The sequence below is a fragment of the Ambystoma mexicanum genome, chromosome 11, assembly GCF_040938575.1.
Source record: "Ambystoma mexicanum isolate Mex_15411 chromosome 11, UKY_AmexF1_1, whole genome shotgun sequence".
Taxonomy (NCBI): Eukaryota; Metazoa; Chordata; class Amphibia; order Caudata; family Ambystomatidae; genus Ambystoma; species Ambystoma mexicanum.
Window position 1 is genome coordinate 642,084,984 of NC_090934.1, and position 15,307 is coordinate 642,100,290.

The 15,307-nt window shown below is 40.8% G+C and overlaps 1 protein-coding gene across 1 annotated transcript in view; it reads left to right on the plus strand.

Annotated features, from left to right (window-relative positions):
• Positions 1-15,307, plus strand: part of ANO3 (anoctamin 3) — a 2,087,603-nt gene that overhangs the window by 493,337 nt on the left and 1,578,959 nt on the right. The window contains exon 3 of the mRNA XM_069623502.1: positions 6,236-6,363. Coding sequence (XP_069479603.1) covers positions 6,236-6,363 — 128 coding nt within the window. The remainder of the gene's footprint in view (positions 1-6,235; positions 6,364-15,307) is intronic.

The window sequence follows — 15,307 nt, forward strand, 5'->3', positions numbered from 1 at the left end:
CCTCAGGTGACTGACCTGCATCCTCCTTTTGGGCAATTGTTTCCTCTGTGTGGGTATCAACAGTATTCTGACTATCAAGTAAGGATACTCTATCTGTTGATCCTAACTCTTTCTTTTGTGTTTTATTTTCACATTGGATGTTCTTTTAACTCTGCTTCTCTATTCTCTGTTTTTTTCTTGTTTATTTTCCCCTCTTGTTCTTCATTTTCACACACCTGAATAGTCTGGTTCAACTCTAAATTGAGCCACACTCCCCTTTTGTGTGTGTTGAAATTCCGTTTCTCACTTTCATTTGTTGGTTTTCTCATGTTTAAATCAGCAAACAATTCAGTACTGTTATTCAAAGGTGATTTATAGGCATCTGTATTTTCAGCAATGCAGAGGTGGTTCGCTAGTCATTTGTTGTCACTATGCACAAAATCACCCCCATGGCCTTCGGCACCTTTACTTGGCTGTTGCTTTTGGGCTGGACATCATTTTCCTATCTGTTCAGACAACATTTTGACTTGGGCCGCTAAGCATTGAAAGCTTTCCATGTCTCTGGATTCCTCCCATTGTGGCCTGGCTCGGTAATGAATAAACTCACCCCGATTCGCCCTGTTCTCGTATCTCTCAGGAGATTGATTTCTGTGTGTGTTACCTCTGAATTCACCTGACACAGGAGTTTGAGAACGCGGAGTGACCATCCTTTGACCATGGTCATCTGGTGGTGGTGATTGATTATATTGGTGAGGGACATCATTTACATTTTGTCTTCCATTTGGTGGGAATTGTCCCCTATGGTCGTTTCCATTTTCAATTAATCTATCCACATATCTTGGTCTTTCAAGGTGGCCATATACCATTGTATGAGCGTCAAATCTACTCTGGGCCCCTAGTGTCTGGTACGGGCCGGTGTACATTTGACTTTGATTGTTATTTAGGCGTGGCATATCGTGGTGAAATCCCACTCTGAGAGACTTAGCCAGATATCTAGGGCTAATGTAAGAATCCCTTTTGCTGTGATGAATGGATTGAACATAGAAGTTTGGGGTGATGTCCTCTGTGGAGGCAGGCCCCTTTGGCTAAGTGTTAGGTTGTTCCTTGCCTGAGTTTGGGCTGGTTCTAACAGCATATTTACTGATTTTACCTCCAAAATTGCTGGTGTGGGTTCTTTAAACTTTGGTTTTGTCTCCTTATACTTACACCCATCCTCTCTCTGACCAAATATCACTACATAAAGTTTGGTCCCCTGTTCCATAACCCATTCTAGTCACAAATTAACTGGGAGTTCATAAAAGTATGCAGTCTTAAAATCTACAGAGGTAGGTTTAAAGGCCACATCAAAGCGTGAAAATGCTCTTTTAAAATGTTGGCATATCTGGCTTTGCCGTCATAGTTTAAGATACTTTTTTGGTGTCCTGTATAGGCTGATAAGATGACACTTGATGTCTACCTCTTTCTCAAAGTCCGCACATGACATGTTTTCCTGTTCATTGAGACTACAAATCACACTAGCAGATGCTGCATCTAGGGTTAGTTAAAAGTACTGTATATATTGTTCCCTAGGTATCTGGAGAGACTTGAATAGATCATAAACGGTCTCTAAATGGTCTTCCATGCAACAATCATTTCGCTTTTTTAATGGTTTATTTAAAGTCTTGATGGGTTTCATAATTTTTATGGGTCTACATGGTGCATTCTGGTGTGTTTGTTGCTCATTCCTTTTCTCTTGTTGGCAAGAATGCGTGTGGATATTTGCATATGATTCTTACCCCACCATTGGGTTATAACCAGGTCTGGCCAAAGGGACACCTGTTGGTACATTGTTTCCTTGGCCATACCTGTGATTGTGTTCAGTTCCATTGAATGCAGTACCTTGTTGCCTTTCCTGAGACTTGAGATTAAATATTTGCTGTTCTAGGTTCTTGCACTGTCCACAAAGCTGTTCTGCCTCATGACAGAGATCAGAATGCTCACCCCTGACCTTAGTGATTATTGCTTGGAATTTATTGATTTATGTCCGATACTAATTAAGCGTTTTGGCCTTTTTGTCATTTTCTTGCAGTAATTCAAATAGCTCCTTTTTCCTAGCATGGAATTCTTTATCTTTCTCCCTGCCATCTTCTCTAAGGGCATGTATTTCCCAAATAGCAACATCTTTATCTTGTCTTATTTCTTCTAAAATTGTTTTAAGTGGGTTCATTCTTGCTCACTCTCATTAAATTGTTTCTCTCTCTGAGCCAATAAGTAGCCAGGACTCTGCATTTGGCTTGCGATTCTGTGTCTAGCTCCTTCTGCTTTAATTCTGCTTTTAATTGCTGCACATGATCACCTTCATTGTCCAAACTGCATTGTAACTTGCTAATAACTTCACTGTCATTCCCTTGTATCATTATAGATATGTGTAGCAGGAACCGTAGTTTTGCACACGTTCTGTTGCTTGGAATAACCTAACGAGGCACATCTGAACTATGCTTCCTTCATAAAAAATATTTTCAAATGCCTCATGTTCTACCTCAGTGGTAATCCTGTCTTTCGATATTGTCACATTTTCTGAGGACCAAACTGCATGGGAATAAAATGTTGCCTTGACATAATTTGACAATTCAGAAAACTCAGCCTGGATCTGGGACATGGCGGCACTATTGCCAATGGCACTGTATTGAGAGTCAAATGAGCACACAGTACTGCACCTCACAGCACTAATTCATTTCATGAGTGCACAATATTTTTATGCTTTAGAATGCAAGGCCATGCCCATTAATTGTTTTATAGTTTTCCAATGGCCAACCCACCAAATCTGTTAGATATAATTTGGGGTTATCATAAAATATAATTATGCAAGTTACACAGAGTGACACTTGTGCTCACATTGTACTTCACAGTGCAAGTATGTTTTTTCTTGTAATTGTTTTCATTGCTCTATCTGTGCAACGCTCTGCCAATTGACCTTGGCTTCATAACAAATCTTGGCAGGGTAAATATACATTGAATAACAGTAGAACCTTCAGAAATATAAACACAGTAGTACATGCACATTGAAATTTTAATCTCTAATGCAACACATCAAATGAAATGAACTATTTTTTTATTTTTATTTATTAGAACTTTACTCAGTTACAACTAAGTTTTGTCAAAACTTCCACGTCTTCAGGATCTTGTTCTCAGAGAAACTTCAGAAACCTCCCCAAAGCTGAACTATTTAACCTGTGCTACATAGTATCATTAACATCACCAGCAGCTCAATTAACCTCATATGTACCTAAATCTGTTGGCGATATTCCTGAGTCAGCTTGGCAGTGAAATCTTCCCCAGCCTTTCTACCTACCTTGCACACGGTCAACCAAGATAAGGATTCTCGAGAATGCAGTTTTTCTAAGGATCGTCAACCCAGGAGAGCGGCAGCTTCAATTTCAGCCTTAGTCCAGCAGACAATCAGCTTGCAAGCACCAGACTCAGTCTGCTCAGCAACCAGCACTTCTTCCTCCTTTGTCCATCAGTGACAGAAGAGGAATACCCTCTCTACTCTACCTCAAACCACTTTTTTATGAAACCCCTTGTTAATCACGAGCACCTCCCTTGTCCAGGTCATCCCAATAAAGAAATCACACGATTTGCCTTTGTGCTAACTGCATTGCTGATGAGAAAATGAAGCATTTCTCTTGCACTTCTTGCTCCAAGACAAAGCCACGTCTTTAGTAGAACGGATCTTCACATTGTTCAGCTTACCACACAGTGCAGATTCAGTCTGCATGTTTAAAGTTAATTTTTTTTAACCATTTCCAGAGCATTATGCATTTTCATCAGTCTGCATCCAGCTTATTTCATGAGCTAATTTGCACTAACTATTATGAGAATCTGTTACATGTTAGATAGGGTTGGGATAATTAGTATGGTACATTTAGTTTAGTGTTATATTCAGTGCACTTCAGTTAATTGAAATGGCATCATGAGGCAACGTGATCAATTTCTAGCATGGGTCTGTGCATTGGCACGTATTTAATTCTGCCTCAGATTCACACTCTTGAGTCCAGCAATGAGTTTCACACTGTGTGCCCAGGTGAAGTTCAAACCCTAGCTAAAATGTGAATGTGAAATGCAGAGTCCATATGTTGAAATGTGGAGTCTAAATGTTGAAATGTGGAGCCGATACTCCTACATCTCCCATATCCACACTGATATTACTCTCCCTCCTCCAAACCATCACTACTCTCCCCTCTCAACACTACTCCACCTCTTCCTCCACACCAATGTTACTTCCACCTCCACACCACTACCATTCCCTCCTCCACAACACAATTACTCCCATCTCCACACCACTACTACGTAAACTCCACACAACAATTACTCTTTCCCACATTCTCCTCAGTCACTCTCCCTTCGCTCCCTTAGTCACTATGTCATGCATTCCCTACTCACTCACACTCTTTGTACACACACTTACATCACTGCACCGCTTTCTCTATGCAGCCAATACCTCACCTTTTCCATAAACCACCTCCATGCTCCTTTACACAGTCCTTCCTCCTTCTGGTCTCTTTGTCCACCTCCTCTGACCTCACAAACAGGCCACACCTTCCCGTTTCCTGTGATGCCTCTCTTTCTCGCCCTCTTTCCTTCATTGATTATTCCCTGCTGGTTCGCGAGGCCAATCAGTCTCTGTCTTCCTCTTTCAGCAGGTGCTGCAAACAGCAAAATGCATATGAGGGGGTATACGCCCTTCCACTTTCTTAAGTGTGGATCCTTGAAATCGGTCAATGCAAACCCGCCATGGCAAAAACTACAGTTCATGCGAGTCGCCCAAATGTCACTTAGATTGCAGTCCTTGTTGGAAGCCACTCCACAGCCTTATTAAATTTGTACGCTTTTCCCGTAAAGCAGATGGCAGTGTTTCCGCATATGTGCTGACTCTTGTTGTAGCATGCTGGCATCATCGTGTAGTAGTTTAGCTTCTTTGTGCTGCTCGTTGGAGTAGACTGGTAGGTGGTTTCATCCTGAAGGATCCTGTGGACTGACTGTTCTTGTGTTGGTCCAAAGCTAGGGATGCTGGTATTTGTGGTCTTCTAATGAAAACAGAGAAAAAGACCAGCATCTTGCAACACAAGTATGGGGCTATAAACACTGTTACAATTTCCAATCATACTGGCACATTAAGATGGGACAGGGAATAGGGCACTCCCAAATGTCACCTTCCCATTCTGGGGTAGGACTGGTACTGATTTACACCCAGCTAGGCCTCCCACCCAAAGTTGAGGGGCGCCCCTAGATCCTTTTTGAAATGGCCATAATACTGACCCTATAGCATTGTATATATAATGTGTTTCAATGTGTCTCCAATCACATTGCTCAGATTTGTAATCGTGTTCACCTTTACGGGTTTGTCTCCTCCTGTCACCATATTTCAATCTCCAGTCTATGATCACCGAGTCGTAGCCATTCATTGAGTTTATTTGGTTACTACACTGCATTTAATTTGTTGTCCTTCTCTGACCTTCATGTGGACTTTGACCATTCACCTTAGGTTATTTCAATACTGGGTTGAGGTAAGGTAATAATGTGTTTTTGGGTTTAACGTGAACGTAGTATTCTCAGCCTGCGATGTACAAGAATTATTTGCTAGAGAGGGATTTTCCGTTTTGTGCCAGGTTTGAAGTTCTTTGAACTAGACAGAACATGTGTGTGTTTTTTATCTATATTGAATAGTATTGAATGCCATCCCTTAGCTACTCTATTAGTATTGTTAGGACATTCTTGGTGACCTCCATTACTGGTTTGCAGCACAGAAGGCGCACTCTTTCTGCTGGGGTTATGTCCCAATTTGTATAACTGTTGATGTTGGTAGGACCAAAAGCCCCATTGCAGAAGATGACGACTGTTCGATCAACTCCAACATTTTTACTTGAATCAACATATCCAACAGGTGTTGGGGTCCCTACCTCTTTGCTTGACCTTAACAGCATTCAATGTTTGCAAAGCAAGCTTTTAATGGCACGGGCAAAATTCCCTGTGCTGCTCAATGCTAGGTCTAAATGGGTGTATTACATTCAGTGATCCGTACTACTCATCATTATTGTGGTCACATTGACCCCATTGATGAGGAAATAGGTATTTGCTTACATCAAGTCCAATTTATGTCATCATCACAAATTTATTTATAGTGGCCTTGCCATTATTGTTTCCATATGTTTGATGGCTCTCAAAAACGTCTAAAGTGTTTAAAAACTTGTGCATGTTGTGTCTCTTTCATTTTCAGATCCAGTGAAAGACACTTACACAGATGATTCCGAACAGGGAAGTTATGACTGTCGCACAGACCAACACCTACTAATTCGGCACAAACTCAACAAACAAAAAGCAGAAGGCAAAAATAAACCTCAAACGGTAACAGCATATATTTATTTTATATAAATATCTTAAAACTGTTTGGAAAAAGTAGTGTAGATTTATTTTCAATCTCTACAACCTGAATATTATTACAGCACACAGTGGAAAGAACATATATTCTTTGTTCTGACTTTTTTAACTGTATGTGTTGATTATTGTGCCTACATTTTGTTATGCCCTTTCAATAATGCCATATTTGACCTTACAAATAAATGATGGCTCTTTTTTTAAATTTGGACTTGGTGAGCAAAGAACATTATATTTCAAGCTTGTACTGTTTTTCGATAGAAAAGAAATAAATACTTGCATTGTTGTGTAATATGCCTTGTTGCCCTGCACTCCGAGCCTTGGGTAAGGATACATCACATACATCACATTTACCTCCCAGTTTTGATGTAAGCTACTTTGGGTGTAAACTACTCCTATGTGTGGTTGTAATTTAAAGATCACAAGAGTACCCATTAAGAAGTCAGGTGTAACATCCCACCATTGGAGAAGCCATGTAAGTAGCACCTGATTGCCAAAAGGGTCCCCTTGGGTCCACTTCGTCCAGAAACTGGTGGACTTATTTTGGAGTAATTTGCTCCTAGGCAGCAATGCTTTCTCCAGAACCCCCTTAAATCTCTTTGTCAATTCCAGTGGAAGGGGGAGGCAATCATGGCTGTAAGTGAACTGCACTAATCTCATGTGCACGCATTTTTAAGAGGAATTGACACAGTAGTGGAGTGAAACATTGACACACTCTTCCTGTAAGCCACCAGCATTGCATAGTGACTGACTTGGGTATCATGGAGCTTGGATGGGGGCCAGACAGGAGGGTTTAGGTTGTGGCAGTGGGGCACCTAGGCTGTTGATGGAAAGCAGCATGCGCCTCTGTAGTTGATGAATGAAGGGTGTGGTTGGCAATGTTGGTTTTAATGCAGTTTTTATTGTATGTTTACTATGAATGGTAATTTTATATGTATAAATACGTACTTCTTTAATTTGTTTTGTCAACATTTGTAGACTTTACTTTGTGTAGATAGAAACCTTAACTGCTAAATTGATTTCTATTATTTTTCTGTTACAACATAGGTGCAGATTAGCATTTTTTGATGGAATGTATAACATGGAACATGAAATGAGATATGAAGCTCTGAACATTCATCTGTGTAGATCTATAACGGTTGAAAACGATTAGCTTTTCCAATGATTGTTAGATCATTTGTTTGCATGTGCATGACTCATGTTACACTTATAAGATGTGAATCTATGGCAAATTGTATGTCAATTAATAACACCAAACATGTTAACTTCACGAGTGGTTGTTAGTTCATACATCTTTCCAGAGTGACTAGTTGTGAAACATTGGTTGTGCTATATTTTTACTTTTTCACACAGTGCAACCATTTGTTTGGCTTTTTTTTAGTTACAAAGAAACCATTTACACATACAGAACAATCAATAAAACAACATTATTAAAATACATTTATGAACCCGGAAGAGTGAAAATTAGGCAAACAGAAGCAAACACTTTTGTTAAAAAAGCCTTATTGGTGCTACCACAGAAATGTATCCTAGTGTCTAGAGTAGCAAGCTAATGTGCAAATCAAAATGCTGTCTACCTAAAAGAAAAGATTAATGTCAACTATTTTCTTATACTGTGGATTTGTTGTTAAATGATGTTTTGAAGGGGCCACCATCTATGGTATACCGCGTAGGAAAGAATCAATGATCTGACAGAATTAATATGCGACCAGAATTGATCAGTTTGTATGCCACTCAGATCGCTTACAAACGTAGTATAACCCGCTGCACATACATTGATTAAATACGTGCATTGGGCCTATATGTACCAGGCTGTTTCTAATTCAATGGAATACTCACCGCAGAGCCTAGACTCTAGTTGAAATTATTACCAGGCTCCTGTGATCATGACCGTTAGCAGTGCATTGAGTCTGAACCACATGATGGCCCTGTTTATAAATGGATCACTGAACTTTATTACATAGTCAACTAGTGTAAAATGATCAAAACCTTGTCAAACATATTCTTGATATGTTTTCTTAGTGGGAGTATTATAAATTACTGATTTGCTCCCAATGTTCAGCTTTCCTTCTGATTTCCTTCTTGGCAGTTCCATAATGCATTATCTCCTCTCTGGGCAAATCTATTTCCTTAAAAAAAAAATAGTAGGAATTTTAAAATTCCTTTAAGCTACAATTCATTTAATCTCCTTTACTACCTAAATTGGCAAATAGATTTCACAATGATTGATGGTTACCGTGGTTTGCCCTTTTTTTCATGTATAGATTGCGACGTTTAATTGTCCATTGTCTAAGCAACATGGTTAGGTCTAATACATTTCTAATGTCTTGAATAAGAATAGAGGGTGAAAGGCCCAGTATTGGGTGCCATATTTTTCCTTCTAAGTTGTTGAGCCAGTCAACCTGTTTCTTCAAGAAGCATTCTAATCATAAAGGACACCCGGGATAATGCTTGCCTTGTACATTTTGAGTAGGCCTTCTATCGAACTACCTACTTTAGTGTGAATCAAACTTTTATCGCACAAAATGTTCTCAAGGCTTCGGGGCAATATCATTTTTCAAGTATTTCAAATTAAGGGAAGAACTTAATGGTGCAGCTAAATAGATGTAGCTTTCAATCACTTAAATCGGGAATGAGTTGATTTTCCACAAGTGTTTAAAGTGTGGGTTCCCAATAATTAATATCTTGGTTTTAGTGTGATTGATCTGATGCCTTGAGGGCTCTCTGGAGGCTGATCAGAGATTTGCCAATGACGACTCTGTAGTCCGCCTAACAAAACCACGCAATTCTTTGAGAGTCAATACAGGGAAGAACATTATTGCAATCAGTTAGTACCTTGTGTTGGTCTGTTACATAGAGGTTATAAAAACAACCCCCTGCTTGAGACCATACTTAGTAGAATTGTGTGCTGATAGCGTGCCAGAATAATGTAGCCTTATTGTGACAGATATGTGTTGATACAGTTGCTAAATGATGATCAATAAAGCTGGTGGAATCTCTCATCCTATCAATTTACCTCATAATCTATTGTGGTCGAGACAGTTGAATGCACCTCAATAATTAATAAATACCAGATGGAGGTTCGCACCAAGTGTAGTGAGGGTATTACGCATTAGGTGTTGTATAGTGAAAAATGTAATGCTCATGCCTCTAGGTAAACCTGTGTTTTGGTCCTGTAGGAGGTTTTTTTTGACCCACCCAAGTTTGTAAATCTTCTAGTAATATATTGCAAAATATTTTGCTGGTAGAGTACACCAAAGACAAGAGACGGCAGTTAGACGAGATCTCTTTTTATGTACTGGAATTAAAATGTATTTCCTCCAATATTCAGTTATCCTGCTTGATCTAGAAAATAGGTTATTTATTATTTCTGTTCAAAACAGAGTTTCTTTACTGATAACAATATTTGATAATCCATCCAGTCCAGGAGCCTTGGGCAGTTTAAGTTTCAGTTTGGCTTCCTAGATGCACTGTGCATCCTTGATATAGTGGTAGGAAGGTCTTATACCTGCATAGTCTAGGATAAATATATATATTTTTTGTGTTTATCAAATTTTATTGATTTTACAAAAGAAAGAAAGTTTCTGTTTCTAAGTTTCAGAGTTTGGCTCATAGAATTTGAAGTTGTTCCATCTTTCAGTTGTGTCGGTAGGTCGCTACTCTGTTTGTTCTTTTTCTTTTTTTGACACAGCAGGTTGGATTTCTGCTTTGAGGCATACTGCCAGGGCCGCTTCAAGAATCTTAACTGTCGCGATTGTCCAGCTGTTTTTTTTCCTGCTTATTAGTCGGTTCCACCAAGTTTCTTCTTCACGCAGAGAGAATGGGTTGAGGAGAAGTTTAAATATGCTTTTCTTAAGGCTAAAGTTTTCGGGCATTCCTTCAGAAGGTGTCAGACTGATTCAGTTTTAGAAATCTCCTTGCAGAGTCTAACGGTGGCGTTTGATAGTCCCCTTAGCGCTCAGATTTCGTTAGTTGGAAGGAGATTTAGTCTTGCCCTTATGAATGTTTGTCTTAGTGTTTTGTGTGGGAACCTTCTAATGACTGAATTGATGTTGTTTAGTTTTTTGCTTTGCCGTGGGAGGTGTGCGAGAAGTTTATTGGAATCTGACTTGTCTTGTGTTTCTATCCAATCACATGTGGCTATCTTTTTCTTAATATTCGTTGGATTTTGAAATAGGTCCTCCTCGGTGCATCCGATTTGCTCCAGTTTATTTTCCTTGTTGCCCAGACTGATAGCATTTTGCACTCTACCTTTTGTATTTCTTGATTTATCAGCTTGTATTGTGGTGCGGCGTCTGGGATGATTACATTTCTGTATAGTGACATTTCATTTGTGTCTACTCTCGCTTTTAGTGATAGGAGTCCTAGTTCTCTCCTTATTGGCGGAATAGCAGTTGATTTTGGAAGTTGCATCACTTCTCTCCAGAAGTATCCCTCCAACTTAGCCCAGAGGCCCGATGGGATTGTGATAAAGGCTTTGCCTCCATATGTCAAGTAAGGTGCCACTTTGGCCTTTTAGAACTTTATCACTGGGATCATTGAAAAGCACCCAAACTTTCTGTCCATAGCTCGTGCCTGAGCAGTGAGTTTCCGGGTTTTTTCCCATAGGTGACTGCATTGTTGCCTCATTACCCGTGCTGTCGATCATCACTCCTAGGCATCTGAAATCTTTGACAACTTCGATTCTAATGTTGTCGAGGTTCCAACGGTGCGTTTTCTTGTTGTTGTTTTCTCAAGGATCATGATCTTGGTTTTTCCTATGTTTATTTCAAGGTTGTTTTTCGAGATATAGCTGGCCAGGTTGTTCAGTTGGAGTTGCAACTTGATCAGGGTTTGATTCAGAAGGATGATATTGTCTGCATAGAGGAGCCTTGGAACCGTGGTTTCTCCTATATTTGGTGGAAAAGTTCTGAGCTCCTTGCCTGAGTCTTTATAGTCTCCGAGGAAGGCTGTCACTAGAGCGGGCGCTAGAGGGCACCCTTGCTTTACACCTCTGTTGAACAGGGTTTTGTCTGAGAGGGCTCCGTTTTGGTTCAGCTTCACTCTCATTGTCGTTTCTGTTTGTGTTTCCATAGTTGACTGTAGTTTTTTGTGTCCATTTTCTGGAAAAGTGGTGGGCGCTTTTATTTTCTCCTCTTTCTTTCGCCGTGATGAAACCTTCCAAGTAAATCAGTTTGGTGTGCATTAATGCAGAGAGGGTCATATGGTGGTTAACGTGTCGTTCAAGGCCTCTTATAGTTTCCTGAAGGGCGCTAATACTATTGTGATGGCCGATAATATGGTCATCATGTCGGGTTTTCTTGATGGCATTTTTTTATTAGGAGTCGGGTAGCTTTTGCGATGGTTTCTAGCCGGTGTGCTTTGTGTTTGCTCGTGTGCTGGTCTTTCAAGGGACTGGTTTGAGAGAGGTAGCTTTCTCTTGGTGCCCGTGATGAGGAGGTTTTCCTTGCAGGCCTTAGAAGTGTTGGAATCTGCCAGTCCTCTTTTGTTTCAGAGCAGGGAGGCAAGTGAGGTTGGTCAGTGCCTTTGTGGTGTTTTTCACTCAGGGTAGGCGACAGGGGTTTAGAGGGCAGGGGGTAAAAGTCTATCTTTTCTTCGGTCTCCTTTACCTCTGCTGAAGCGGGGGGTGCATCATCGGGGAGCAGCGTGGGTTCGCCACGGGGTGGAAGACTGGTAGCGTTTGTCATTCCAACTTCGAGGTTCTTTTCCTGCGCGTCCTTTGTATCAGAATGTCTTTTATTGTTTTGCGAGGGCACTGGTGAGGAGACATTGTTGAGGTGCTGTTGGAGGGAAGTTCCGGACTCCAGTTTATTGGCTGTTTGTTTTTTGGTCTCACTGGTTTTGAGTGCTGTTTTGCAGGTTTTTGGGGCTGGCAGGGGTCCATTAGTACTTCTAAGATCTTGTTGTCCGTTAGTTCTGTGTGGACTTTGTGTTTTCTTTTTCCCTGTCTTGAGAAGAAGTCTTTTAGAGAGTTGCAGAATGTGTTTTTAATTGTGATTCTTTTGTTGCCTCTTGCTCGTCTTGTTTGGTTTTTCGCTGTCTTCATGTTTTTTTTATTTTCTCAAACGTGGTATTTGTGAGCAGCAGAGTTCTGTTTGTCTTTGCTGTGGTGTTTCCCACTCTCGTTTTTTTGGTTTGTATCACTCATGTTTTCCCATTCTTCTGCGGATGTAGCCTGGTTTCCTGTGGCCCGCAGAGATCTTTCCTCTGAGTTGCTGTTGGGCTGTGGCTTTTCATGCTCCACTGGGGGCGCTCGTACAGCCGGAGAATTCTCTGAATCAGAGACGGAGGGAGTCGTGTGCTGATCTGCCAGTCACGGGCGGGGCTCTATGTCACCTGCATCCTGAGCTGCATGTACCTGTGCAATGGTCTCCTGCGGCTCCTTTCTGTCTATAGGCTCCTGTGTGCCTCGCAGGCTCGGCTGGTCTCGAGGGAAGAGCTGTGACCGTGGTGCCGGCTCCAGTTCGACAGAGCCCCTTCGTTGGCTTGGAGACTCCTCCAGCTGGTGGGATGCCACTGAGTCGGCGCGGGAGTTCGTCTCCTCTGGCATCATCAGATTATTTAATGCAGGTACGTTTCCTGGGTTTTCTGCAGTTTGGGTTTGCAATGGGCTGCTTGCCTCGCATTTGCCAGCTCGACCTCTAGCTGGCTGCACTGGGTTGCTACTAGCAGGGAGGTGGTGTTGTGGGGCCGGTGCGGCCATTGTTTCCTTTTGCTCCCCATCACAGAGCTTTTACTTCAGCGGGTGATTGGTGTTCTTTTGTGTTTTCTCCGTGGAGATTAATTCTGAATGTGGACGTTGCTTTGCTGGAGAGTCTGTATCGCATCCGGTGGTACATCTATTTCTATTGTTTGTTGACTGTTTTGTGCCAGGTTGGCGGGGCGAAGGTGGTCTCCCAATGTGGTGTTGCCGTTTTCATGAGGAGACTTCATGCCTGTGTTTGAAAGCCCTGGCAAGCGTGACCTGGCGATTTGCCTAGATGGTAATTGGCCACATACTTGTAACGTTGGACGCAAGCTTCTGAGGCGTCATTTTTCAGCATCATCACCTTCCTTTGCTGGTCTCAGCGGTGTGTGCTGTAGTGGGTTTTGATCAGAATCCGTGCTCATTTTGCTCACAGCCTTCCAGTCCTGACAAGGACTGCAAAGGCTGCTCTACCTCTGCTCAAACTCTGCGACCGCTTCACGGTGTCAGATAGATTTTATGGGTCCTCTGACAAAATGGCAGTAGTGGTAGACAGACTGGATACTGGAACACAGAGGCAGAGGCAGTATGTACTGCAAAGCCTGCTCTACCTTTGCCCTAACACAAACAGTCTAGGATATGCAAATGTATGAAGTGCTTCATAAAATACAACAACCTAATGTGTTTAGTCAAAGCAAGGTTTGTGACTGCATCAAGTTCATGTTTTACACCACTAGTATGTTTTTGATAAATGTGCCAACATTTCTTGCTATTATCCTGCAGAGCCTTGAATGTCAGCTACCAATGCGTATTTTTGATTGTCTGTGGAGTTTTAGCCACATTATATATGTACTATTCGTGTTAATTATCAATTTACTCTTTTTAACAGAGTCATTGGTGTTCAGTTTGTTGCTGGCTTTTATATTATCTTTTAATGCACTCTTTTCTACTCGCTATGGCAGCATCATAAACGTGTTTGGGCTCCAATTTGGCATTTGTGATCAATTCAGTGTCCGTCAACTCATGCGTCTGCTTGATCAACACATCTATAATGGTATCAGGATACATAGATCGGAATTCCACTAATAAAGATTTATTCTGATTTAATTTACAGTTACATTTGATTCATATCAAGTGACTTAAATACCTCTCATATTAACCAGGTAACTGCCTGATATTGTAGAATATTCAATAGAGCCGCTTCTATTAACCAATAACTTAAAAATTGAGTGATCCCTCAGTTGGTTGTTAAAGGTCTGAAAGGATGTAATTTTCTACTTAAATGTATGAGTATCTAATAATCTACCAGTGGATTTCCCATTAGCCCAAGTATAGGTGTTACCATGCTGCTTGTTTTCTGTATTATTAATATAATCAAGGATGAAGGCTTTGAGGAATTGAAACCATCCTTCAACTGATTGTATCAGCGCATGAATGGCCATCACTCGGGTACAAATCCTATTACACCTGGCTGCTTCAAAATAAGAGTTAAAATCTCCTGTGACAATTACATGATCATTTGGATGCATCCAGTTCCATTCCAGTAGGATTTGTGAGATGGACTTCATCATAAAAGTAGAACAAGTTCCCCCTGCTGGAGCATCGAGATTAATTATGAGAATTTCCAGTGTTTTACGTGAGCAATGTATATGAAAAGTGGCACATTCGATGTTAGGAGAGGAAATGATTGGCATATATTCATTCAACTGGTAGTGACTCTGAGCCCCTATGATTAGCCCTCCTGAGGTACTGCCCTTCGGTCGTTTTTTGCCTAATTGATTCACCATGGTAAATCTATCCAACTATATAGTATTACATAGCCAAGTATTTTGAAGGACAAATACATCAGAGGCGATGATAATGTGGTATCCAATGGAATTATGTACATAATTGTGAAGACCTCTGGAATCCAATGAGATCAGCATGATAGTACTAGGTAAATTATTATTTCATTTTTTTACTGAGCAATGCAGATGGTAACCATGACCAGTTTTCACTAAAACCTGCATTCTGTGAGTTATTTATCTTACTCTGCAGATTATTCATGTTCCTTTAATTGCCTTTGGTAATCATTGTTAACTTGTTCAAATGAGATTTAAGCTCGATTGCAGGTCGATTGTGTTGATTCTGGGATAAATGGTCAAGGATTAGTTTGTAGCCCAATTTCAAGAAACATGGACTAGATAGTAAGTATTCCATAATTGGTGATGAATAAATATGCACAAACAC